This window comes from Danio rerio, chromosome 17 (assembly GCF_052040795.2).
Source record: "Danio rerio strain M-AB ecotype USA chromosome 17, GRCz13ab, whole genome shotgun sequence".
Classification (NCBI taxonomy): domain Eukaryota; kingdom Metazoa; phylum Chordata; class Actinopteri; order Cypriniformes; family Danionidae; genus Danio; species Danio rerio.
The window spans coordinates 10,310,147-10,337,493 of record NC_141037.1 but is presented as its reverse complement, the minus strand read 5'-3'; the positions used below and the strand labels follow the sequence as shown (position 1 = coordinate 10,337,493).

The window sequence follows — 27,347 nt, the reverse complement described above, 5'->3', positions numbered from 1 at the left end:
CTAAACCCTAATCACAACTACACCTAAAAACCCTAAACCCTAATCCCAACCACACCTAAAAACCCTAAACCCTAATCACAACCACACCTAAAAACCCTAAACCCTAATCCCAAACACACCTAAAAACCCAAACACTAACCACAACCACACCTAAAAACCCAAACACTAACCACAACCACACCTAAAAACCCAAACACTAACCACAACCACACCTAAAAACCCTAAACCCTAATCACAACTACACCTAAAAACCCTAAACCCTAATCCCAACCAGACCTAAAAACCCAAACACTAACCACAACCACACCTAAAAACCCAAACACTAACCACAACCACACCAAAAAACCCTAAACACCAATCACAACCACACCTAAAAACCCTAAACCCTAATCACAACCACACCTAAAAAACCAAACACTAACCACAACCAAAAACATTGAAACCCAAACCATAACCATTACTAAAACCCTAAACCAAAGCCCTAAGCACAACTAAAAAACCCAAACCCTAATCTGAAGCACAACTAAAAACCCTAAACCCTAATCCTAAGCACAAAAAAAAAACTAAACTCTCACCCTAAGCACAACTAAAAAACCTAACCCTAACCACCACTAAAGACGTTAAACCCTAACCCTAACCACAACTAAAAACCCTAAACCCAAAACCTATGCTCAACAAAATACGATTTTACAATGTTTAATTATACAGCTCCTTAAAGGGTTATTTCACCCCTAAATGAAAATCACTCAATTGTTCACTTACTGTTGAGCCATCCTTGTGTAAAATATATGACTTTTATCTGTCTGACCAACACAGTGAGTAGTTTTAATTTTATCCTGGCTGAGGTCCAAGGAAATCAAGCAAAGTGTGTTCCCTCTACGGCCATATTTTCAAAGTCCTCAGGCAGCTCCTCTAAGACCAAGTCCAAAACTCTCAAAATCTCAGTCTCTTCAAGGTCAGATGAGTGACAATACATCTGCCGAAACTTATTTTAATAGTTCATTAGCCACTGGCAAACAAAAGACATCATTTAATCACTCCATTGTAGAGAGTTGTTTACATCAACGCTTACCTATATTTCCAATCATTTTGTTTATTATATGTCTCAGAGAAATCAATAAGTTGAGAGTTTTTAGCTGAGTCGTGTGATCCGTCACTGAACTGTGTGTATATTTAAAGCAGGTGGATGTCATCAGCTCCGCTACCTGTGTTTTGACACGGCCTGATTAATACTCCGAGCCGTTACGCAGGATTTTAACTCAAATAATTATTTCGAATCGATTTTCCGTCAGGGGGTTTGATGTGTGCTTTTGGCCCTGTATTTATTAAAGGAGCAAGGCTCAAGTGAAGCAGGTTATTTTTAGAGAATGTCTGTGCAGTTTGACTGAGCAAGTTCATTTCTGTGTACATGCTAAACATTTAGAAGAGCTGACACGAAGCCTGCCATCATGTACTCGTGTTTCAGAATGTTTTATGCTTTTCTGAAAGCTACTCTGACAAAGCAAATGTCAGTGAACTTGTTAGCACTGGTAATGCTGGCTTATGAGTGACTGCAGGAGTGCTGGTATTATGCTACAGTAGTTAATGATAAGAAACAGTTGACAAACAGAAGTATTTCACTGGCTCATTCTAATGAACAATAATCATTTTTTTCATGCAATTACAGCATAAGGTTATGTGGAGGGGATTTAGAAAACCCCAAATATGCTAAACTAAGCTGGGAGAAAGTAATCTCAAATTATGACTAAAAATAAATAAATAAATAAATAAATAAATACCAACAAATTAAGCTTAATGCAGATCAAATAAGCTGGGTGAATGCTACAATAATTATAATAATAATAATAATAATAATAATAATAATAATAATAATAATAATAATATTTGTATCTAGTTATATACTGTATAGCTATATATATATATATATATATATATATATATATATATATATATATATATATATATATATATATATATATATATATATATATATATAATTGGATATAATAATAATAATAATGAATAAATAAATAATAATAACAATAATGGTCTTTTATAAGACTAATAATTCTAATAATACTACAAATATGTATTTATTTATTTATCATTATATATTGTTGTTACTATTATTGGTAGTAGTGTAAAATGACTGTGAAATTAAATAAATAAATATATACCAACAAATTAAGCTTAATACAGATTAAATAAGCTGGGTGAATGATAATAATTGTAATAATAATAATAATAATAAAAATAATAATAATAATAATAATAATAATGGTCCATTATAAGAATATTAATAATACTTATACTACAAATATTTATTTATTTATTTATTTATTTATTTATTTATTTATTGATTGATTGATTGATTGATTTATCATTATATATTGTTGTTACTATTATTGTTACTAGTATTGATAACTTAAATTTATGAGTGTAAACATCCACATACCAATAAATTTTGCTTTATTCCGATGCAGATTTCAAATGTTATTATTATTGCTAGGGATGTGATGAGATCTCGGGACTAAATTAAGACGAGATTTCTCGCCGAGGACAAAAGTTGTCTTGTGAGTTGTGATGTTATAATGAAGCGTAAGGATGAATTTAGAGCACTAAAGATTGGAGGAACGATTTGATTTGAACCACAAATCAAATACCTAGGGCGGCTTCAGAGTTCCTCGTTTACCTGGGTGGGTGTGTGTGACTTAACCGTTTATTCTCGTCTCGTTCTCGTGAACCCAATCTTTCATCTCTTGTTGTCTTGTGGAGTAAGCGTCTCGTCACACCCCTAATTATCACTATTATGATATCCAATTATATACGTAATACTGTATAACTATTGTATTTGTCACCGACTCGGTCCCAGTCATTCCCCTCGCTGACCAGCAGAGGTCACCATCTCCGGACTTCTAACCATTACGTCATCCATTTCCCCCTGATCCCAGCACACCTGTTCTCCATTCCACTAATGACCCACGTACCACATATAAGCAGCTCACACACACACTTCAGTGCGAAGTCTTGTTTAGCCCCGGCCAGCATTTCTGAGCGTTCTATCCTGCCTGATCTCCCGTTTACCACTTCAGCCCGTTTCACGACTCTGCTCTGTCTTCTGCCTGCCCTCGACCTAAGCCTGTTTCCTCGGACTCTGATTCTCGCTGCCTGCCCCTGACCAAAGCCTGTTACACGGACTCTGAATCACGCTGCCTGCCTTTGACACAAGCCTGGTAATCACTCTGCATCTGTTATCTGCTAATCTCCGTTGATGTGTATGTTGTATGTCCGCACAGCCGTGCGAGTTGTTGATGTTTAAGTGTGACTTAATAAATACTGCAAAATGGATCCCTCCGTGTCAGTCTCCCCGTTACAGTATTATTGCATTATATATGTAACAAAAAATATTACATATATAATTGGACATAATAAATAATAATAATAATAATAATAATAATAATAATAATAATAATAATAACAACAACAACAACAATACTACTACTACTAATACTAATAATATTATTATTATTATTATTATTATTATTATTATTATTATTGGTTATTATTATTAGTAGTAGTAGTAGAGGTGGTAGTAGTAGTAGTAGTATTGCTATTATTAATATTTATTTAATTTTATTATTATTAACTTCATTTGATTACTGCAATTTAAATAAAATTGGTAGACTACTGTCCTAAAAGTGTTGATATGAAAAGATTGTTGCCTGTAAAAATGCACTGACCGCTATAAGTTCTAATGTACTCTGGACAGACACTGACCTTGAAGTGCTGCAGTTGTTTGCTGGTCTGTGGCTCGTGTTGCGGCTCTTCTGTTGTGTCCTGCGCGCTGCTCTCACATTGTTGAGCGCTGTCTGGTCTGAGATTGAGATTGAAGATGAAGAGCTCGGTTTCTCTCAGCCAGCTCTTTAACTCCTTTATGCGGCTCTCCAGCTGCGTCACCATCCTGCTGGTGTCTGGAGACAGAAGCTCACGCTGGCTCTGCTGGACCACACTGGGCACCATGTGCTCCGACAGCGTTTTCTGATCACACACAAACAGAGATCCAGTCCATTACATGAGTGTCTATAAACACATACAAGAAACAAACATGGTAGGATAGGCCAATTTAATGTGGTTTAAGGCAATAGCTACTACAACTATGGTGAAAAAAACACTTTGGTGAAAATGATGCGAAAAATGCATGGTATTACTATGATAATAATAATCCAAAAAAGCTTTACTAAAACAAACTTTACTAAAAAAAATAAAATAAAATAATAAAGAGAAAATGAATAAAATGTAATATTTACAAAATATGTATACATAAAAATAATAGAAAAACATGCATCGAATTAAACATTAGTGAATAATATATTTTTTTAATTACTTCATTTTAAAGCATTAATGAAGTAGTAAACAAAATACAATTTATTCAGTCAAAATTCATATCAAAAGAAAAAAATAGAACATAACAGAACATAGCAATAGAATGGAAATTACCACCAGAACAGAATGTATTGTATTAAAATATAATAAAATATATTATTATAATAGAATATGATATAAAAAAATGAATTAGAATATAATATATCAATAGAATCAAATGTATTGGAATAATATAAAATTAAATAGAATATATCAATATAATAGAATGGGATGTATTAGAATAGAATATAATAGAATATAATAATATAATAGAACAGATTATTTCAATAAAATAGAATAGATTTTTTCAATAAAATACTATAGAATCGATTATTTCAATAGATTTGAATAGAATAGAATGATTATTTTAATAGAATAGAATAGAATAGAATATATTAAATAGATAGTCAAATGAATAGAATAGATTAGATTAGTCCAATAAAATAAAATAAAATAAAAGATAAATAATTAGAATGGATTATTTCACTAGAATAGAAATTAAGAGAATAGAATTGATCATTTCAATAGAATAGAATTAATTATTTCAATAGAATAGAATAGAATAGAACAGAATAGAATGGATTTGTCCAATAAAATACAAAAGAATAAAATAGAATGGATTGTTTCAATAACATCTCTGAAAACTGAACTGACACAGTTTCAATTTCAATTTACTATAACTTATATCTTAAGATAGAATAAAATACATAGAATATATCAATATATTAGAATAGGATGTATTAGAATAGAATAATACAGAAAAGAATATATTAATAGAATAGAACAGATTTTTTAATCGAATAGTATAGAATTGATTATTTCAATTCATTTAAATAGAATAGAATATTACAATAGAACAGAATAGATTATATTAAAATATAATAGAATATATTAATATAATAGATTAAAGTGTGTTTTAATTAAAAAATAGAATATATCTATAGAGTAGAATAAAAAAGATTATTTTAAAAGGATATAATAGAATACAATATAATCTAATAGGTTATTTTAATATAATAGAATACAATAGATAGAATAGAATAGAATATACCAATAGAATTGAACAGAATATATCACTATAATAGAATGTATTAGAATAGAATACATTAATAGAATAGAATGTATTGGAATAAAATAGAATTAAATAGAAAATATCAATATAACAAATAGGATGTATTAGAATATAATATATCGACAGAATAGAATAGATTATTTCAATAGAATAGAATAGTACATAATTGATTATTTCAATAGAATACTATACAATGGATTATTTCAATAGATTTGAATAGAAAATAATTAATTATTCCAATAAAATAGTTCATATAAACTTTAAAAATTCTGCCGAGCTCCTATTGCTAGCATTTAATTAAGAAGCAAGACATGGCGTTGGTCCACATGAGTGCGGAGCTCCTCAAGTGTCTGATAACAGGCTGTTTCACCTGATGAGCCTGAAGGGGTTAAAATCTCATCACACAAAGTGGCATTTCAGAGCAACATTCAAATGTCTGTTGAATAGCAAACAATCAGCCGCACAAAAAACACACCAATGATTTCAGAAATGGGCTCCGCTGAACAATTTTCCCCCGAATGACAGCGAGAGATGCGAAAACCATGCTGAGCTGCAGTTTGTCTGTCTGTGTGTGTGTGTGTGTGTGTGTGTGTGTGTGTGTGTGTGTGTGTGTGTGTGTGTGTGTGTGTGTGTGTGTGTGTTTGTTTGTGTGTTTTCCCACCTGCCTGGCAATCACACTTTTTTTCGAGACAGGTTGAACCTTGTATACTGAGATGGCAATTGCAAGCACAATACACACCATTATCCAATTAATACACACAGTGGCTGCTGTAATTGTCCTTCCTTTATGTGTCTGGACGCCGGAATGGAAACAGATGTGATTATGACGCAGCAATGAAGTGGCGATTTCAGCATGCGGCATCAATTAAGCTCTCTGGGTTTTGGCCTTTATTAACACATCTGTGTTCGCAGTGGAAAGAGCGGAAAACATTGACTGGCCGACTCAGTGGCAAGGGACATTTTAGCTTTTATGTGAAAATGGGCTCTTCTGGCCGAAAACAAATGTTGAGGCTTTTCTGCAGGGCTAACTGAGGCAAAAGCCAAACTCATGGTGATTTTATGAGACATCAGTGCTCATGGAGCGCTAAAAATCACCTAGTAACTCTTGCTGTACTTTTTGCTTTTGGCTGATCTCAGATATTATTGTTTTAACTGTTGTAACAAATACAGAGATGTTTATCTTTATCTTTTTTCCTTTTCTTTCAGCAAGGATGATTAAAATGATGATTAAAAATTATGATAAATTTAATGATGGACTTAATTGGATAATTGTTACCAAAAAAAAAAAAAAAGGGTGCAGATGTTTCAACAAAATCTTTAAAAAAAATCTTCAGCAGCAAATAAACATTTAGAATGATGCAATAAAAATAATAGATGATATTTTTAAATACATTTCAATAGAATAATAGCTTTTTAAAGCTTGTAATAGTATTTAATAAACTAGTACTGTTTTTACCATACACTCACCAGCCACTTTATTAGGTACACCTTACTAGTACTGGGTCGGACCCCCATTTTGCCTTCAGGTCTTAATCCTTCGTGACATAGATTGAACAAGCTACTGGAAATATTTCTCAGAGATTTTGGTCCATATTGAGATGATAGCATCATGCAGTTGCTGCAGATTTGTCGGCTGCACATCCATGATGCAAATCCCTCGTTCCCCCACATCCCAAAGGTGATCTATTGGATTGAGTTCTGTTTTGTGTTTTGTTTTTTTCTATTTTCAGAAGATGGCTACACTGTGGTCATAAAGGCATGGACATGGTCAGCAACAATACTAAGGTAGGCTGTGGAGTCCGTACTAATTCTATTCATATTGTACTGCTTGTTCCTGTTTGACCATTGCCTACCTGAAGCGTTTTAATAAAAAGTTAGGAAAGCAATCAAACGCTTTCATTTTAACGTTAGATGTGTGCATTTTTAAAGTGACACCTCTGTTATTTAATGTAATCAAATGAAAAATCCAAATAAATAAGATTCATTAGCTGCTCTTTAATCAAAGTGTGTATACAGTGAAGAAAAGGTTCATGAGATTTGATAATTTGATTCTATTTCTTTATGATAGCTATTCTTTTTTTATAAGCTAAACTGTTTGCTAATTTATTTGCTGCTAATGTAAACTATGTATTTTTTTCTGTTGTAAATAATATTAATAATAATAAAACATACCGTTTAACTGTTGATTTACAATGAAACAGCTCCAAATAAACAGATTTAGTAGTTTAGGGATTTTTTTAGCGGGGGGGATCACTTATTGTAGTGTGCATATCCCTTATTTTTACGTCCCAAAGTTGACAGGTATGCATGCAAATCAGCCTGTCGTAGGAGACCTCCAAAACCAAAATATGACCTTTTATAATGCAAAACAGGGGCTCTTTAACTTAATCAGTTTTTACAAATTTAAGTGGATTGAACATAAAACAATTAAGTTGTCCTCAAAAACACCAAAAATTGAGTTTTATCAACTCATTTTGAACAAACAGCAAAAGTCTTTTTTTGAATGCTGTTTAAAATATTTCACTTTTTTTGTTTAGTTAAATTCTGCAGGTCACACAGCCATAAAAACCCTGCAAAAGTGTTCAACAAGCACGTTTACTTCAACCAAGACCAAATAAGCTATTGTTTCACAGTCAGAGAGCTGAATCTCTCTCTCCTTTTATTTCTCTGTCCTCTCCACTCATCTGAATACAGATGATTTGATGGGCATCAATGCAATCCAGATCCAGCCATTGTTTTCTCTGAGTAACAAATGTCTCAGTGGGAGGTGAAGTCGATGCCCTTGGAGGGTCACAATGCAAGCAAAAAAAAAAAAAACTGAAGAAAAAAAACAGGAATTTATTGCCACTTTATTTTGCTCTGGAACAGTTTGCAATCATAAATTCTTCATAAGCAGAATACTTCAGAGAATGGTCTGTCTTCATAAATATATACGACAGGGGACATCAATTTCATTTAATTCACAATTTGTGTCAGCACAGCAGATGCCAATGGCTGACTTGATAGGCTTGTTTAATATGCAATAGAGACGGCGTAATGCAATGCGGTGCAGGGATTGAACTCTCCGCACCGCTGCCGCTTTATTCCTGTCGCACGCGCCCTAACCAGACGCCACTCAACACACACACACACACACTCACGCCACTCACTAAAGTTTGCCGTGGCCAAGCAGCGGAGAATATTCCTGCTATGGATATTTCTAATTAATGCTTGATTGCGACCGGGAAGCCAAGATGTGAGTTGTTTGACACTTTGAAAGTCTACCAAAAAATTCATGTTTCAGATCAAAGGCTGTTATGCTAATGTTGAAGAGCGTTGCAGATGCATATTCACATGTGTGAGTGTGTTTACTCTTTATTAGCGGCGATAAATTATTTAGCGTCATATCACTGTGGAGAGCTGAGGAACTTCTTTATATAAGGAAGAAATGGTGATTATCCTGCTGGAAAATTATACAGCATAAATGTACGATGAGTAGCTGGTCTAAACTGGTTCTTGAGTTTTATCAGAATAACTATAAAATACGTATATATACACTACCTGACAAAAGTCCTGGCAAAAGCCTCTAGATTACACTTATTTTAGCAAAATAAAATATGATCATGCCTTGATTTTAAATTATTTTATTAAGACAGTAAGGTCTGACTTTACTTAGACAAAAGTCTTGTCACTTAACAAAAATAATGTACAGTATAGAATATAAAGGCATGCGGCAGTGGAAAAAGAATGAATATTGTGGATGACTCCATGAACTTGGAGGACTGCACCCATACATCTCTGCAATGACTCAAATAACTTATTAATAAAGTCATCTGGAATGGCAAAGAAAGCATTCTTGCAGGACTCCCAGAGTTCATCAAGATTCTTTGGATTCATCTTCAATGCCTCCTCCTTCATCTTACCCCAGACATGCTCAATAATGTTTATATTTGGTGACTGGGCTGGCCAACCCTGGTGCACCTTGACCTCTTTTGCTTTCAGAAATTTTGATGTGGAGGCTGAAGTATGAGAAGGAGCTCTACCCTGCTAAAGAATTTGCCCTCTCCTGTGGTTTGTAATGTAATGGGCAGCACAAATGTCTTGATACCTCAGGCTGATGATGTTGCCATCCACTCTGCAGATCTTTCGCACACCCCCATACTGAATGTAAACCCAAACCATGATTTTTTCCTTCACCAAACTTGACCTATTTCTGTGAGAATCTTGGGTTCATGCATATATAAAGTCTCTTCTGCTCTCCAAAGTAACATTTTTGAAATTCAAAATGTTCTAAGTGTCATTTTTTACTATTTACAGCATTCTTGCTGAAAAAAATGATTAATTTAGTTAATTTAATTGAAACTAGTTTGTAAGCTACATTTTTGAGAGGACACTGATGTTTTGGGATTCTTTTATAAACTGAAAGGCCAAAAGATCATTATTTGAAATAAAAATCATTGTTACTTTATAAAGTTAATTACTGATCAATTTAATGCATAGCTGCTGAACAGAAGCATTAATGTATTTACAAAAATATACTGATTTCATTACATATTTTATTATTATTCATCTAAAATGTATTTAGATGGATTTATTAGTTCATATGGAAACAGTGATGCATTTTTGTCAGGATCTTTATTTTGTAAAGTCATAAATACATTTTGTGTCAATTTTGATCAATTATAGCATCCTTGATTAAATAAAAAGAGAATAATTTATTTTTAAAAAAGTTAAAAACAGATCTGATGTTACATATTTTCTTATTATTACTTTGAAAGCAGTTGTGCTGCTATTTATATGAAAACAGTGATGTGTTGTTTTCTTAAGATCCTTTATTGAATTTATTTGATTGAATTTATTATTTAAAAAACAACTGTGCTACTATTTATTTATTTGTTTGTTTGTTTGAAAACAGTTATTTTTTCCCCCAGGATTCTTTATTGAATTATTATTATTTATGAATTTGTTACTCCTAAAACAGTTGTGCTGCTATTTATTTCTATCTTATATATATATATATATATATATATATATATATATATATATATATATATATATATATATATATATATATATATATATATATATATATATATACATACACACACACACACACACACACACACACACACACACACACACACACACAAAATCAAAATCAGTATTATTAGTCCCCCTTTGGATTTTTTTTTTAATATTTCCCAAATGATGTTTAACAGAGCAAGGAAATTTTCACAGTACATCTGATAATATTTTTTTCTTCTGGAGAAAGTCTTATTTGTTTTATTTTTGCTATAATAATAAAAGTTTTTAATTTTTCAAAAACCATTTTTGAGGTCAAAATTATTAGCCCCTTTAGTCTATATGGAACAAACCATCATTATACAATAACTTGCCTAATTATCCTAACCTGCCTAGTTAACCTAATTAACCTAGTTAAGCCTTTAAATGTCACTTTAAGCTGTATAGAAGTGTCTAGTAAAATATTAATTACTGTAATTATGGGAAAGATAAAATAAATCAGTTATTAGAGATGAGTTATTAAAACTGTTATGTTTAGAAATGTGCTTTTAAAAAAACTTCTCTTCGATAAACAGAAATTGGGGAAAAAATAAACAGGGGACTAAACATTCTGACTTCAAATATATATAAATAAGTAATTAACAATATAATCGATTCTGTTACAAAAGTATATATATATATATATGAACTGAAATTGTATATATGTGAAAAAAAAACATTCATATGAGCAAACAGCTTAAAAATAGAAACAGTAACGCTGAAAAGACAAAGCAAAAAGAAATCCGGATTGTAGTTCAACCTAAAACGCCTTTGTAAAACAGTCTACCTTTGACATTCATCAATGAGTTTTCAAAACAAAGACACATTTACGCAGTGGTTTTTAAACTTTTTCTAGTATTCTCACCTCCCGGTTGTGTTCTGCAGGGTGTTGTGGATGAAGGAGAGATCAGGCTCAGGTAGTGACATTCATCCAACACCACACACTTTCCTTCATAAAGCAAACCACACTGATGTGATGCTCTGTGTTTTTAACAGCCACTTCCCAAGCAGGACTCTTAAGTGTTAAGTAAAAACAAGCATCATGTTTTTGTGTGGACAGCCGGACAAACTAACCTGGAGTTGATCCCACTTGCTCCTGAGGGCCAAGAGCCGCTGGTCAAAGTCAGCAGGGAGTTCGGAGCCGCTTCTCTTCAGACTTTCAGACCAGCCCAGAAGATGAGTCTTTTTGGGAAGCCACATGGACATCTCTACACTGTTGCCCTGTACAAACACACATGCAAGAAAGAGGAGTTTTAGGATTGGCTTTTTGATTTTATTACAGGCAGTCTTAGATGAGAATTTAAACTGTTTCACCATTTTTTAATGGGTGATAAATCTAATTATGTTTAAGATATATTACATTAAAGAGGACCTAATTTGCAAAAATCACTTTTATAAGGGGTTTAATCACAGTTGTGGGGCAACAGTCTGTGAATATAACCATGGTAAAAGTGTATTATTTTTTTAATAATTCTGTAGAAACACTTTTATTGACATTTTCCCATTGTTTGTGTCATCAGAGGGGGAAAGCCCCGCCCATTAGTGACAATCTCTCCCTCATTAGCATAGAACATTAGTCTTGTTTTTGAATCTGCCACTATGCTGACACACAGGCATTAGTAGCTTTGCCCTCTTTCAAAAAAGGGCACAATCTCATTTGAATTTAAAGTGACAGTCACCAAAAATTGTACAACTAGTATCAAAGTCTAAAAGGGGCAGTTTTAAAGAGCTATAAAACGTTATTTGTGTGGTATTTTGAGCTGATACTTCACATACACACTCTAGGGACATCAAAGACTTAATTTGCTTATTGTACAAAGGGGCATAATAGGTCTCCTTTAATACTTAAAAATACTTAAATGATGTGAATCCAGCATAAAAGTGTCATTCTCACCGCCTGTTGGTTCGGGTCGCTCTTATGTGTTTTTGAGTCTTCGTGTTTAAAGAGATGTTTTAAATTAAACGAAAGTAGGGAAAACTCTTTATAAAAATATCCCATGTACGTGTGGATTTGGCCTGAATGCATCTGGTTATTGAAACCAAATATGGAAATTGAACTTTAATATAAATAAATGAATATATACAGTATATATATATATATATATATATATATATATATATATATATATATATATATATATATATATATATATATATATATAACAGTGCCATTGTGGTCCTGTGGTCAGCACGTTGCGTTAAGACGTCTTCGATCCGAGTTCGATCCTCACCTAAGAATTTTTTTTTTTTCATTTTTATTGTTAAGACATATAAAACTGTGAGGTTGTTGAACATTTGAAGTTCTAAAGCAGCTGTTTTCTTGAAAGAGACGTGATAGTGTAATTAGAAACTGAATTGGAAATGACCTTATTTTAATATAGTCAGTCGTGAACTGAGGTGGGCCGGTCTAATGCTTGAAACTCCAGGGCTGAAAAGGAGTCCTACTCCGGCCCTCCTCTGCTGGGTCAGTTGGCAGTTCAGTTTGCATGTTCTCCGCGTGTTCGTGTGGGTTTCCGCCGGGTGCTCCGGTTTCCCCCACCAGTCCAAAGACATGCGGTAGAGGTGAAATGGGTAAGCTAAATTTGTCCCTAGTGTATGTGTGTGAATGGGAGTGTATGACTGTTTCCTATTGATGGGTTGCGGGTGGAAGGTCATCCACTGCATAAAACTTACTGAATGTAACCCTAAACCATGATTTTTCCTTCACCAAACTTGACTGATTTCTATGTGAATTTTGTGTCCATGTGGGCTCTAATTGGTCTTCTGCAGTATTTGTGATGATTGGGATGCAGTTCAACAGATGATTCATCTAAAAAATCTACCTTCTGACACTCCTCCAAATGATCAACTAGAAGTCAAGTTATTAATTTTTGCTCTCGACAAATCGATGACAAGACTTTTGACAGGTAGTGTTTTCCAATACTACATTTCATGAGTTATTCACAGGTGATTTTCTCATGTGATTGCCCATATGGAGCTCATGTGGTTAGTCTGTAAGGGTCAGCTCATTTCTAACAGTCACTTTCTGCACCAATTCAACACAACTATGACATTTCTGTTCAACTGCTGGACTAACATACAGTAAAAGATGAAAGTGATGCTATTTGACACCTTTTTTTTGGTTAATTTCTCTCTTCCTCAGTCTCTCTCTCATCTCTCTCTCTCCCCCCCTTTCATTTTCTGCATCAATAGCTACTTGATTCTAGTTTTCGGTTGTCATTTATCATTATGGCGGATGCGCATTTAAATATTTAAATGTGCTGTTTTCCCCCTCCGTTCCTCGCTGTCATCCGGCCAGCGTTCATTTTTCACTGTCGTTTGTTTTGATGGAGATGCTATCACACATCCTTTTAAATCATTCATCCCTTTCAGTTTTTAATAGTGGCCGCCAAACTAAAGACGCTCCACTTTAAAGTAGAGGGGATTACACAATTTGTTTGTTGACAGCAAATATTGATTTTAAGTCCTCTCGTTGGTTTAAAAAAACTGGCAGGTTATTGATGGAGAACGCAGACGGAGGGAAAGATAGCCCGAGTCATTAGGATGCCAGAGCGATGAGGAGCTGAAGCATCATGCTAACCTTCCCTACGTGCATGGCTGACTTTTTGGCCCTTGAGTCACTTTCTCCGTTGCAACCTAGATAGGCTGATTTGCATACTTAACCCCAAGGAGCTGGCGCTTGAAAACTTTAGAGTCAGCTGTGTAATTGACGGTGAGGAAAAACATATTCCAGGGCCAAAGGACGCCAGCGAGGTGGAGGTGTGACGGAAATCCATGATTCTGGCATTAACCCTGATGAACACGGCTAACCTGAGCTACCTGAGCAAACTCGGGAAAGTTTGCTTTTAAAAAATGGGTGCAAAACAGGACTCACCTGTTACAAGCCAATGCTATTTTAGAGTTTCTAAGTTACCACTTTGATTTTTAATAATAGTTTAAGACTTTATAAGGGCATAGATTGTGATAATAAAAGGAAAAACCCTTGAGTGTAACTTGGTTATTATTATTACAAGTCTTTTATGGCTTAACATTTGTTTTCATAACATTGTAATCAATTAAGATATCTTATATAGTTCCTCACCCAATAAAAGGTCACATTAATTCAATTAAATTCAAATCTTTATTTCTATAGCACTTTTACGATGTAGATTGTGTCCAAGCAGCTTAACAAAGAAGTTCTAATAAAGTGAAACTGCTTCAGTCCAGTTTTCAGAGTTGAAGTTTAGTTTAGTTTAGTTTAGTTCAGTTCAGTTTAGTTTAGTTTAAATTCAACCCATGCTCATTCTGATTATGTACCCCTATAAACGTTTCTAGAGAGAGTAAAATACGTCCCAGGACCAGTTGTTTTTTTTTTTTTGTGCAGTTTTTGTTTTTGCGAAACCTCCAAAGGCCGCTGTGTACACTTTTTTTCTCGCTAGTGCTTTTTGTGCCTGCTGTTCTCACATAAATCTACCAGAGGTCGCTGTCGACTGACTGACTGACTGACTGAACAATACCCCACCCTCCCCCTTCCCTAAACCCAATTAATAGTATATTAAAAAGCACCAATTGACCCACTCATCCTCTTTCCTAAACCCAAACGCTGTTTTTTTTTAAAAGGAATCCAGAAAAAGAACTGATTTATACCACGTTTTCAGATTTTACCGTATTCTCACCCTGTTATTTACTTGTTTATTTTTTGGCTTTCATTTTTGTTTAACTTGAGAGATCAGTGTTCTGCATTCGTGTAAAAGTTGCGCATCAATGGATTTGTTCTTCAGTTTTTGGACTTTCAGCAGTGAAAATTAAACCACACTGAACTGAACTAAACTGAACTTTAACTCTGAAAACTGGACTAACACAGTTTCAATTTACTATAATCTTCTATGTTAAGCGGCTTTGACAAAATCTACATTGTAGAAGTGCTATAGAAATAAACATGAATTTAATTATGCTGTTGTCATGGCAATATATGTTTTTTTTTTTGCACATAAAAAAAATAAAGGTTGCTTTTTTTTTACATACTTTTTTCCCACAAAAGATTCTTTACAGTGGAAAAAAAGGGCAGATTCTTTAAACATTCTTTAAAGTACTATGAAGAACTACTCTTAATATTCTTAGAGAAGTGAAAAATGGTTCCAAAACCCCTGCAAAAAATAACTAATATAATGTATAAAATATTCAATAGTTGGCGGTTCATTCTGCTGTGGCAACACCGGATAAATATGGGACTAAGCCAAGGGAAAATGAATGAAGAATTTAATAATATTTTGATTTTAAATAGTATTTTCACTTATGTTGTTTTTTGTCTATGGCTAGTTAAACTGAAATAATTTCATGGCAAATCTTAAATATGTAATTTATTTTAGAATTTTACATATGTACTTAAAGCTTTTTGTTATTGTTTTCCATATAGTATTGTTCAAATTGTTTACTAAGTGCAATATTATTCAGAGTGTTACACATTGGATGCCTACAAAAGATTTGCGGATCCAAATGCTGTTTATTAAGGCAAGGTTGTGCAGGCAAAGGTCATGAACATGAGCAAAACTGTAGTACAAGGAAAATCCAATAAACGTGGTTGGTGTAAGGCGGAATATGAATGTAATTTAATGTTGATGATTAACAGAACACTTTAGTTATTGTAAGTTTGTCAATCAAATTTAAAGTCCCCCTCTGTACAAAATGGAACTGTCCAACCCCGCACTAATGAGTGCAGTTTTTGACTGGAGTTTGCAGCAGCTCTGAAAACGAAACCAAAAGTACTGGCCAGCGAACTTTTCTGATTTGCTGGTCAAGGACATACATAATAAAATGACAAATGAGTATAATGAGAGAGGTATAATAACATATTATTCTGGTTTAACTTGTTTTCAGCATTAAATGAAATCTTATTTGCAGTATTGGTGGACGTACTGTAAAAGACCTAGAATTACAATTTAGTCACTTCAAAAGTAGCTAAATGTGTTACTTAGCTACTTTTTAAGGAAAGTTGAGTGAAAGTATGTGTTATTTATTTATTTATTTGCTTATTTATTTGCTTATTTTTTCATTTATATGCATTTTTTAAGAGTAGCTTTAGGCTTATTTAGAACACTGCTTAATTGCAGTTCTTAAGCATAAACATTATTTTTTATACCATTATATAATATAATATAATATAATATAATATAATATAATATAATATAATATAATATAATATAATATAATATAATATAATATAATATAATATAATATAATATAATCTTTCCCAGTGATGAGTCGCAGCTGGAAGGGCATCTGCTGTGTAAAACATGTGCTGGATGAGTTGGCGGTTCATTCCGCTGTGGCGACCATGTATTAATAAAGGGACTAAGTCTAAAAGAAAATGAGTGAATGAATGAATAAAATATATGCAAAGCATTACATTTATTATATAGATTATTAGTGGGTTAGTGTAATAAAATAATTGAATGTGTTGGTCACAAATCTTTTTAAATGCATTAAAGGGCAGCGCTTATCTTAGCCTTACCCTGGAGTTTGTTCACCCTCTGCCTATAACTAAAGTGTTCATTATTATGGTTAAAATTGATAGTTTTTTATTTAATACTTTTTTTTTCCTAAACAAAACATATTCACCCCTAAACTGACCAAGCCAAAGGAAAATGAACGAATGAACAACAAATGAAAGTAAAAAAATAAAAATAAAAATCGAACCGTAAATGGGTGTTATGGGTTAAATCTTTGTAAGTCACTAAACCTAAATACAGTATGAACAGCATTAATGTAACCCATCAGACGTCCCCTTGAGATCAGATGAAAAGAAAACAGGCAGCTTTACTAACAGTCTTTCAACATCAGAACACTTTTAATAACTGCAATAGTGAGCAAAGATGGCTGCGAAATTGATGAAATATCAACAAGCCCCGGTACGTTTAATTCATTTCACATATTAATGAACGCCAGTCTGGAAATGTCAGCAAAAACGCAGTCACACATGAACAGCCTTAATGCGGTTTCGCAGATTCATCTTATCCATTAAATTAAAGTTTGTTCAGGCTCTGTAACTTGTTGAGACAACAGAAGTACGGCTCTGTGAGGCGAGGCGCAGACGGGGGCGTATATGTTCACATCATTTTCTGCACACCTTCACACGTCAGCAGCCCAAATTGAGAATTCGCGGGACGCTTTGGGCCTCCCGACGGGCCCTCATCTCAATGACGGATTCAACACTGTCCCCAAATCAAAAACCAAGTAATAACATCTTTCTTTCGGCCTGAAATGAATCTGAGAAGGGAGAAAAAAGAAGAAAAAAAAGTCCATTTCGTGTTTCTGCGATTATCCACTGAAGCTGCCGTATTAGATGTTTAGCACGAAGGAAAAGGGAATCCATCTGAGGAAAAAACTGAATATGCATCAGCCCTAAGTGAAACCTTACACCGGGAGCTGATGACTTACAAATTGATTCAGAGGTGCAAAAATATGGAGTTTGATATGCTTTCCTGATGCAGAGCGGAATGAAGGAGTGAATGATGAAACGTCTAAATATCTAAATCAATTAATTATTAAGGATTGCAAATGTAAATGTGTTATAATATGAAAGTATTTTCATTTTTTAGGTATCCAAATATTTTATTTTATTAATTTGTTGTTTTAATATATTTTTAAGTGTAAGAATGGGTTTTGACCACAGCGATTCGAACTGTAGTTCTGCCGAATGACTAAAAAGTTATCAGCATGATGGTAAAAAACTGTACATTTCTAGTCAGACCATTCTAAAAACGGACATAAGGGCAGTATTAATAGCTTAAAATGTGGGAGAACGTTGATAATATGTGACTGTATTGTATTGCAATATGGAACAATAAAAATGTTAAATCAAAAGTAATTCACAAATACTTGAAATGAGATGATTTAATGACAATAATTCTCTATGGTTACAACTGAACTAGTTACAAATAACTGTAAAAGATGATAAAATATGAAATTATTAAAACATATGATAATAGTTGTACCCAGCTTAAATGTAAAATTAAAGTTACCAGAGGTAGAAGGAGAGACAAAGGGGGAGGGAGAGACAAAAAGAGCAAGTAGGCCTCAAAGAGGCAAAGAAGATAGACTCCAGAAGAGGAGAGGAGCAGAGCAGGAGAGTGCAGACCAGGAAAAGACAGGCCAGGAAAAGAGGCAGAGCAAAGTTTACTAGCTATTTTGTCTCTATCTTGACCACGTGACCAAAGTCCAAATACTGAGACATTCAAACTGACCAATCAACATGTGACCACATCGTAAAACCCCCAAAGTCCACACACAAGTCACTGATCTAATCAGTATCTGCCTTTGGAATCTGTGTAAACCTTCTTTGGATAAAAAGACCATATAAACAAATGCATATGATAATTTAGACTCTTACATAAGAATGTAATATATTTAACAATTTATCAAATATATTTAACAGTGATTATATATGTATTAATATACATTGGTAGCACTTCACACTTAGGTTGTATTAGTTAATGTTAGTTAATGCATTTATTAACACGAACAAATAATGAACAAAACTTGATTACTGTGTTTGTTAATTAATTTGTTAGTTATGAAAATACAGTTGTTGATTGTTAATATGATAACTTATGGTGCATTAACTAACTAACGGTAACAAGAATGAATTTGGATGTACAGTGCATCCGGAAAGTATTCATAACGCTTTTTCCACATTTTTTTATGTTACAGCCTTATTCCAAAATTTATTAAATGAATTTATTTTCTCAACATTCTACACACAATACCCCAAAATATTTTTTGAATTGTTGCAAATTAAAAATAAAAAAGCTCAAAAAAATCACATGTTAATAAGTGTTCACAGCCTTTGCTGTGAAGTTCTAAATTGAGCTCAGGTACATTCTGTTTCCACTGATCATTCTTGAGACGTTTCACTGTCTTAATTGGAGTTCAGCTGTGGTAAATTTAGTTGATTGGACATGATTTGAAAAGGTACACACATGCTGTGGGGATGTTTTCAGCAGCAGGAACTGCAAGACTCAGGATAGAGGGAAAGATGAATGCAGCAATGTACAGAGACATCCATGAAAACCTGCTTCAGAGTGCTCTTGACCTCAGACTGGGGCGACGGTTCCTCTTCCAGCAGGACAATGACCCAAAGCACACCGCCAAAATATCAATGGACTGGCTTCACAACAACTCGGTGAATGTCCTTGAGTGGCCCAGCCACAGCCCAGACCTAAATCCTATTGAACATCTCTGTGCTGGATAAGTTGGCGGTTCATTCTGATGTGTCGACCCTATGATTATTAGCCGAAAATAAAATAAATGAATGAATATATATTATATTTTTGACAATTTTGTGTGTTAAAATTTTACAATTAAGCGCAATTGTCAAAAACAAATATCAATGCCAAAAATAATCAGAATTAAGAAGTTATATTGTGAAAAAAATTAAGAAACAATTACATATTCTTTTCTTATTTAACAAAAATATACAATATTTTTGAAAAAGGACAAGAGAATCTATCTGAGAGAAGAAAAAAAAAACTGAATATGCACCAGCCACATAAAAGAACCTACACAAGGAGCTGATGAGTTACAAATTGAGTCAGAGGTGCAAAATATGGAATTTGATATGCTTTCGCGATACAGAGCTGAATGAAGCTGGGAAAACTGATAATTACTTAATCAGTTTGAGGCCTTTTCATATCTTGCCAGCATCCTTGATGTCTGTAATTGGCTGTAGACGCGGCGCGGAGCAGAGCAGAGGAAGCGCTGGAGAGCAGAGGAAGAGGCGCAGAAGAGGCCCATTGATGGAAACCCAGCGCAGCTGAGCGGAGCCGGCCAAACTCTCAAAGACAAACGTCAAAGACCAGGAAGCAGAAAGAGCTACATATTTACTTTAAAAAGGAGGAGAAAACGCTCCAGCCTCCATTTGGATGGGATTCCTTACTGTTTATGCAAAATAGACGCGCTGCTTTTCCTCCTTGGTGAAAAATCACTTTGCGACGAAAAAAGAGGAGGGAACAAAATCTGCTCAAACAAAAGTCCTTGAAACACTGTTAATTGTCACCATGGTGACTGGAAGAATAAGCCATTTTACCGCTGGTATAGAAAGCTTGTATTGAGTCAAGCGCTTTTATTTTTTTTCTCCTTCGCTCTGGTTAAGAACAAGGTGGGCAGTCACTATGGGGTCAGCGAGAGTTTCCACCAGCCTTTCCAGAGCCGGGACCCGGTACACTTCACATTGTCAAAATGCATCGAGTGGCAACAAATTGCACAGACAATGGCATCGTTCACCGAGATTGAGCAATGGAACAAAATGTTAGTCACAAAAAAAAACCCATGGGACTCCCTTTTCATCTCTGGGATAGACTGATGTGTCTTTTAAATGAAAATTTTTGCCAGAAATGCACATTCAGTCAGAAGTTTTTACCGTCATGTTGCTCTCATTATGGTGATTTTTCTCCTTTTGAGTCTGCCAGTAAAATATTGAAAACATGCAGATGTTAAGCAAAATGTGTTATACTTTTTCACATATTTTTCTTTTAAATAGAAATTCATATATGAACACAAAAGTATTGTTCCAATTGAGAGAGCAACAAATAATTTGATAAGTAATAAATAACTTGACTTCTCCCAATCATCCTTAAGATCCCTAAGATCCCTGCATTTCAATCATCACAAATACTGCAGAAGACCTGTTGGAATCTACATGGACCCAAGAGTCTCCAAGAAATCAGTAAAAAATCATGGTTTGGGGTTATGTTTAGTTATGGGGGTGTGCGACAGATCTGCAGAGTGGATGGATTGTGCTGCCCATTACATTACAAACAACAGGAGAGGGCAAATTCTTCAACAGGATAGAGCTCCTTCTTATACTTCAGCCTCCACATCAAAGCTCCTGAAAGCAAAGAAGGTCAAGGTGCTCCAGGATTGGCCAGTCCAGTCACCAAACATTAACATTATTGAGCATGTCTGGGGTAAGATGGAGGAGGAGGCATTGAAGATGAATTTAAAGAATCTTGATGAACTCTGGGAGTCCTGCAAGAATGCTTTCTTTGTCATTCCAGATGACTTTATTAATAAGCTATTAGAGTCAGTGCAGAGATGTATGGATGCAGTCCTCCAAGCTCATGGGATTCAGACAAAATATTATTTTCCGCTGCACCATGCCTTTATATTCTATACTGTACATTATTTCTGTTAAGTGACAAGACTTATGTCAAAGCAAAGTCAGACCTTACTGTCCTAATTAAATAATTAAAAATGAAGGCATGATCATATTTTATTTTGGTAAAATAAGCGTAATCTAGAGGCTTTTGCCTTTCATATAAGCCACGTCTGATACCAAATGATCAACTAGAAATTGAGTTATATTTTGTTGCTCCTAAAAGTTGGATAGGCGATGTATTTTATATATTTTTTTACCAAAATAGACACATTTTGCTGAATGTCCAAGCCACATTTTTTTCATCTATACTGTACCATATATCCTATGACGCCAAATGACAATAGACAATATTATTTACTTATAGTCTTACATTTACTGTAGGGTTTTCAATTGTGTTTTTTGCCTAAGTTTGACAGTAAAACTCCAACCCACTTTCAATGCAAGGAAAAAAAATGCACATATTGCAGAAAACACTCATTTGATGTTATGCATATGGGAAAATTGTATTATGGTTACTGACATATAATGCATAGTAAAAAACAGAGTGAGTGAGTTTGGCATTTGAGCATTTGGCTTTGTTTTATTATTATTTATCCATCATGAAAATAGAATTATGCTTATTAGTATCACATTATTTATCATAAAAATTGAATTGTGCTTATTAATATCTTTGCAATTCCAATAACACAGTAATAGTCAATATATGTCAGTAATTTTGTTGCTGAATGTCTTGTTTTGATTTTTTGAAATTATTCTTAGTCTGCTGAAAGTAATTTGTTAATTCGAGTGAGTTTATTTTTAAAATTGAATGAGTGTACTGTGAGAAGAATAATGTCACCTCACTGTTTTTGGTTTTTAAAACTGATTGCTTACAGTTTAATGCTTACTTCAGTTTTAGTTACTTCTATAATTCATGCAAAGGATGATGGGGCTTGGAGAAAAGGTGGATAGGGCCAATTTTAGGTCATGCATGATTGGCAGGGTTTTTTTCTTCAAAATGCATGTCAAAATGCATCAAGTGGCAACAAATTGCACAGACAATGGCATCGTTCACTAAGATTGTGCAATAAAAAAAAAAACTGTTGGTTATAAAAGCCCACGGGATTCTCTTTTTATGCCGACATAATAGCATGCAATCTGCAAAACAATGTGGAGCATGAAACAACTCCGAATATTCTTCCAGCTAAAGACGATGCATTACGCAGGTTTCTAAAGTGGTAATGAAGGACTCAAAAATCCAATGAACTAACACAAGCTCAGACGGCTCAAATGCTAAAACAGACCTGAAGGGATACAATTAAAAAGCTCTGGACAGCTGTTAAAGACTCTACTCTATGAGTCTCTGATCGTTTTGTTTGGATGAGCCTCACAAAGCAATGATCAGGTCACATTTCAACCCATATATTAATATAATTAATTAGTATTATAATATAGTATTATAATTAATATAGTATTATAATTAATACTATATATAAAAAAATCATCTAAACATAGAACAAACAAGTTAATGAATAAGATAATGTATTTCAACCCAGTATATACAGTATATTAATATATTATATAACATAAAAACTGATGTGTATACAATATATACTGTATACAGTCAATAAATTATTCTTATAGAATCATTAGCCCATTTAACTCATTTTCTAATAACTGATTTATTTTATCTTTGCCATGATAAAAGAGTACAGTTAATAATATTTTCCTAGATGTTTTTTTTTTTTTAAGATACTAGTATTCATCTTAAAGTGACATTTAAAGGCTTAACTAGGTTAATTAGGTTAACTAGGCAAGATAGGGTAATGAGGCAAATCATTATATAATGATGTTTTGTTCTGTAGACAATCAAAAACATATATTGCTTAAGGGGGCTAATAATATTGACCTTAAAATGGCTGTAAAAATTAAAAACTGCTTTTATTCCAGCCTAAATAAAACAAATAAGACTTTCTCCAGAAGAAAAAAATATTATAGGAAATACTGTGAAAAATTCCATGCTCTGTTAAACATTATTTTGGAAATATTTGAAAGAGAATAATAATAATAATTAATTATTAATTGACTTTAACTCTTTATATATATACAATATGCGTGCGAGCACGCACGCACGCGCACACACACACACACACACACACACACACACACACACACACACACACACACACACACACACACACACACACACACACACACACACACACACACACACACACACACACACACAACGAGATTTCATGGGACAAAAAATGATTTGACACAATGGCACAATTATATCTTGTCATATAAAAAAAATTTGCTCACTTCATGATTAACTTACTGTTAAGCAAATGCAAACCATGCAATTAGCAAACCATGACCTATGACCTTTGCCTTAATAACCTCTTAATTAGCTTAATAGTTATGAAGGTAGTAGTTTTGTACAATGTAGGATTAGGAGTGTAGACTATCATTCAATTCTGCATCTGCACTAAAAGTTCTAATAAACAACCAACATCTAATAAGCCACCTATTAGTAAGAATTGTAACTTTTCTTAGCAAATGTTTATTTTTATCTTAATTTAATAAAGTTGTTGTATGTATGTTTTTACTCTTCTAAAGCATACAAATACCATAATATGTTTTCAGATATTTAAGAAACAAGTCAAGTGAAAAACAATGCTGAAGTCAAATATTCTGATTTAAAAATGTGCGTTACATGCGGGAATGTCTGTCTTTGTTTTAGTTCTTTTAACTCGCCCAAAGCCAGCTTAGCCAATTATATTTCAGCACCCCGGGTTGCCTTGGTGTGATTGATTCAGTCATAAAGGCTCTCAAAGCATGTGTCTGCGACTCAAGTGCAAGCTTTGGTGGACAGTAGCAGCCTCTGAAATGAGACGCAGATTCAGAGTTCCACATGAGGTGGTTATTAATTAGCCGATACCATAAACATTAGTAATGCAAACATTGGGTGAGCAGGTTACATTGTAATCCTGTGTCCTAACAACATGCTACATGACGAGATTTGGCAATTTGGCTGTTTACACCAGATTAAACACAACAGAAATTTAAATGCAGCCATTCAGTCGCACAAAGTAGTGCACTCACTGCACTCCAAAGAAATGTTAATAATCTAATTAATACATATTAAACATCTTTAACATTACTAAATGTACATGCTGAATCACTGACAAGTGTTGGCTTGCACAGATTCACAGTTGACGTTCAATTTCAAACAGTTTATTTTATTTTCAAGATCTGAAGTGAACTATCTGCTGCTGCTTTCAGTAGTATGACAATAAATGTCATGTAAAATGACGTTTAAAGTCACATTGTTAGCATTAAACACTGAATAATGCACATGAGGTGTACCTGAGGGGATCATTGCCAGTTTTCTGTTGTTCAGCTGTAAGAAACAGAAGCAGTTTCTAAAATCTAAATTTCAGGTGTTGGTTTGGACAAAACTGCATTTAATATGGGAAATATTCCTGTGTGTGCCGTTTTTTTTGGTTAAAGCACGACTTAAATAAGCCTTTGTTGGTGTCATCAATCTGGCAACCTGCTCTTGTGTGTGTTTTGAACCAGGGGTACAAAACCAAGATCCACCACCGGGTGTCAAACTTACATACTGCACCTTTAAAATTCTGTTCACACATTAAAGACAACCAAAACAGCTCCATTGATATATTAACAAAAAAAGGCTAATTTTAAAACAAGTCATGTCGATATGGCTTTGGATTGAAACGTGACTCAGACATGTACGTTTGCTCGCTACTTTAGATTCATATAGTCAAACTCCTCTGCATGGATCTGCTGGTAGTTCATGGTCTAGATGTGTTGTTCTTTTTCAGCCTCCCCTTCTGTCCCCTCACAAGGATTGGTAGTGACCCCCATAGGAAGCCCATGCCTAATGCCATTGAATGGGGAACAAAGGCACTATTTATCCGGGGCCCGGGGTCTGGAGCTCAGCTGTGAGTTCGGGGAGGAGGCTTTCTCACACCCCGTCCCCTCTCTACACTGAGCGTGGCATTTTTCTTCACTAGACAAACATAGGAAACAATGCAATCAGCCAAGAACTCTGGGCTTTAAGAGGCGAGAGAGAGGCCTAAGATCTGTTCAGCTCTGCTCAGGCTGGCTGTAATCTAAAGTGATGGTGCCAGGATTCATAGGGCTACAGCGCAGAGGTGCCCTTTCAGAGAGAACACACTTAAAGAGCCAGATCAGCCCAAAATCAAAGGCCCGTCATCATTCACTCGCTGCACAGACATTTCGCAGGAAGTCACAGCCAATGTTTTCTATACAGTGGAAAGTGGACCATTTTGACTGCCAACGTCTAAAAAGAGAAGCCCATATGACTGTGTGTGATAATTCAAATCAAAAAGGATACAGCAAGATCATGCAACAATTTTTTCTATGTTTAAGCTTTCAAACCCTGGTTGGGGTCTATTATATTGTTCAGATGTCTTAGATTTCAGCAGAACCTTGTTTAATCGGTAAACGACAAATGCAAACACTGGAAAGCTGTGAAATGCAAAGTACAAAAAAGTGCATTGAACATTGCTATTAGTTAGTTAGTTAGTTAGTTAGTTAGTTAGTTAGTTAGTTAGTTAGTTAGTTAGTTAGTTAGTTATATATTGATATTATTTGAATTTCGAAACATTTCGCAGGAAGTCACAGCCAATGTTTTCCATAGTGGAAAGTGATGGTTTGACTGCCAACATCTAAAACGAGTGACTGTGTGTGATAATTCAAATCAAAAAAGAGACATAAGATTTTTTTGTGGATGTTTGAGCTTTTAAAACACTTGCTGTAGTCTATATTGTACTGTTCAAATGTTTTATAGTCCAGCAAAACTAACTTGTTTAAACAGTAAAAGACAAAAGAACTTTTCTTATTATTTTTTATATGTTATTACTTATTTATCATTCGAATTATGTATTGTTATTATTTAAATTTCGAGACATTTCGTAGGAAGTCACAGCCAATGTTTTCTATACAGTGTTGGACTATTTTTACTGCCAATTTCTAAAAAGAGAAGTCCATATGACTGTGTGTGATAATTCAAATAAAAAAGGAAACATGGGGACCATGCAACATTTTTGTTGGATGTTTGAGCTTTCAATTGATTGATTATAAAGCTTGTTTGGCATGCTGTCCCGGGAGAGAGCCCTGAGCTCATAAGATCCTCGAGCCTGGGGCTCCCTCCAGTTTGCAAGGCGAGAGGGAAGTTTGAGCTCAGGTACATCTCGAAAACTCCCCTGCTGTATTAGCTACTGAGCAGATAGTGATTGCTCTTAAGAGATAAATACTTACTAGGAGCATGTCTATGGTGCCGATTTGGATTAGTCAAATAACATAAGTTGCATATTTTTGGACGGTGAAAGGAATCTGGGGAACCTGGGGGGAACCCGTGTGTGCACGGGGAGGACGTGTAAACTCCGCACAGAAACATTGACTGGCTTGGTGAGGACTAGAACCAGTGACGTTCTTGCTGTGAGGCAACAGTGCTAACCACTGGGCCACCGTGCCACGCATAGGAAAGGAGGAGGAGTAGGGGTGGAAGAGAGAATTCTTCAAAACGAAGATGGCTGTTATATGGAACTTAGGGTATTTATAGTGGCTTAGGAATCGTCTGATTGGTGAATCATAAATTGAATAATTCCTCTCGAAATTAGTTTATAAATAAACTACACTTAAAAC

The 27,347-nt window shown here is 34.3% G+C and overlaps 1 protein-coding gene across 12 annotated transcripts in view; it reads right to left on the bottom strand.

The window, feature by feature from the left end:
• The window catches only part of akap6 (A-kinase anchoring protein 6), a 283,494-nt gene that overhangs the window by 40,216 nt on the left and 215,931 nt on the right, over window positions 1-27,347 (bottom strand). For all 12 annotated transcript variants that reach the window (XM_087289691.1, XM_087289694.1, XM_087289693.1 and 9 more), the window contains 2 exons: window positions 11,609-11,755; window positions 3,778-4,038 (listed from right to left, as the gene is read on the bottom strand). In XM_087289691.1, the coding sequence (XP_087145817.1) occupies window positions 3,778-4,038; window positions 11,609-11,755 (408 nt within the window). The remainder of the gene's footprint in view (window positions 1-3,777; window positions 4,039-11,608; window positions 11,756-27,347) is intronic.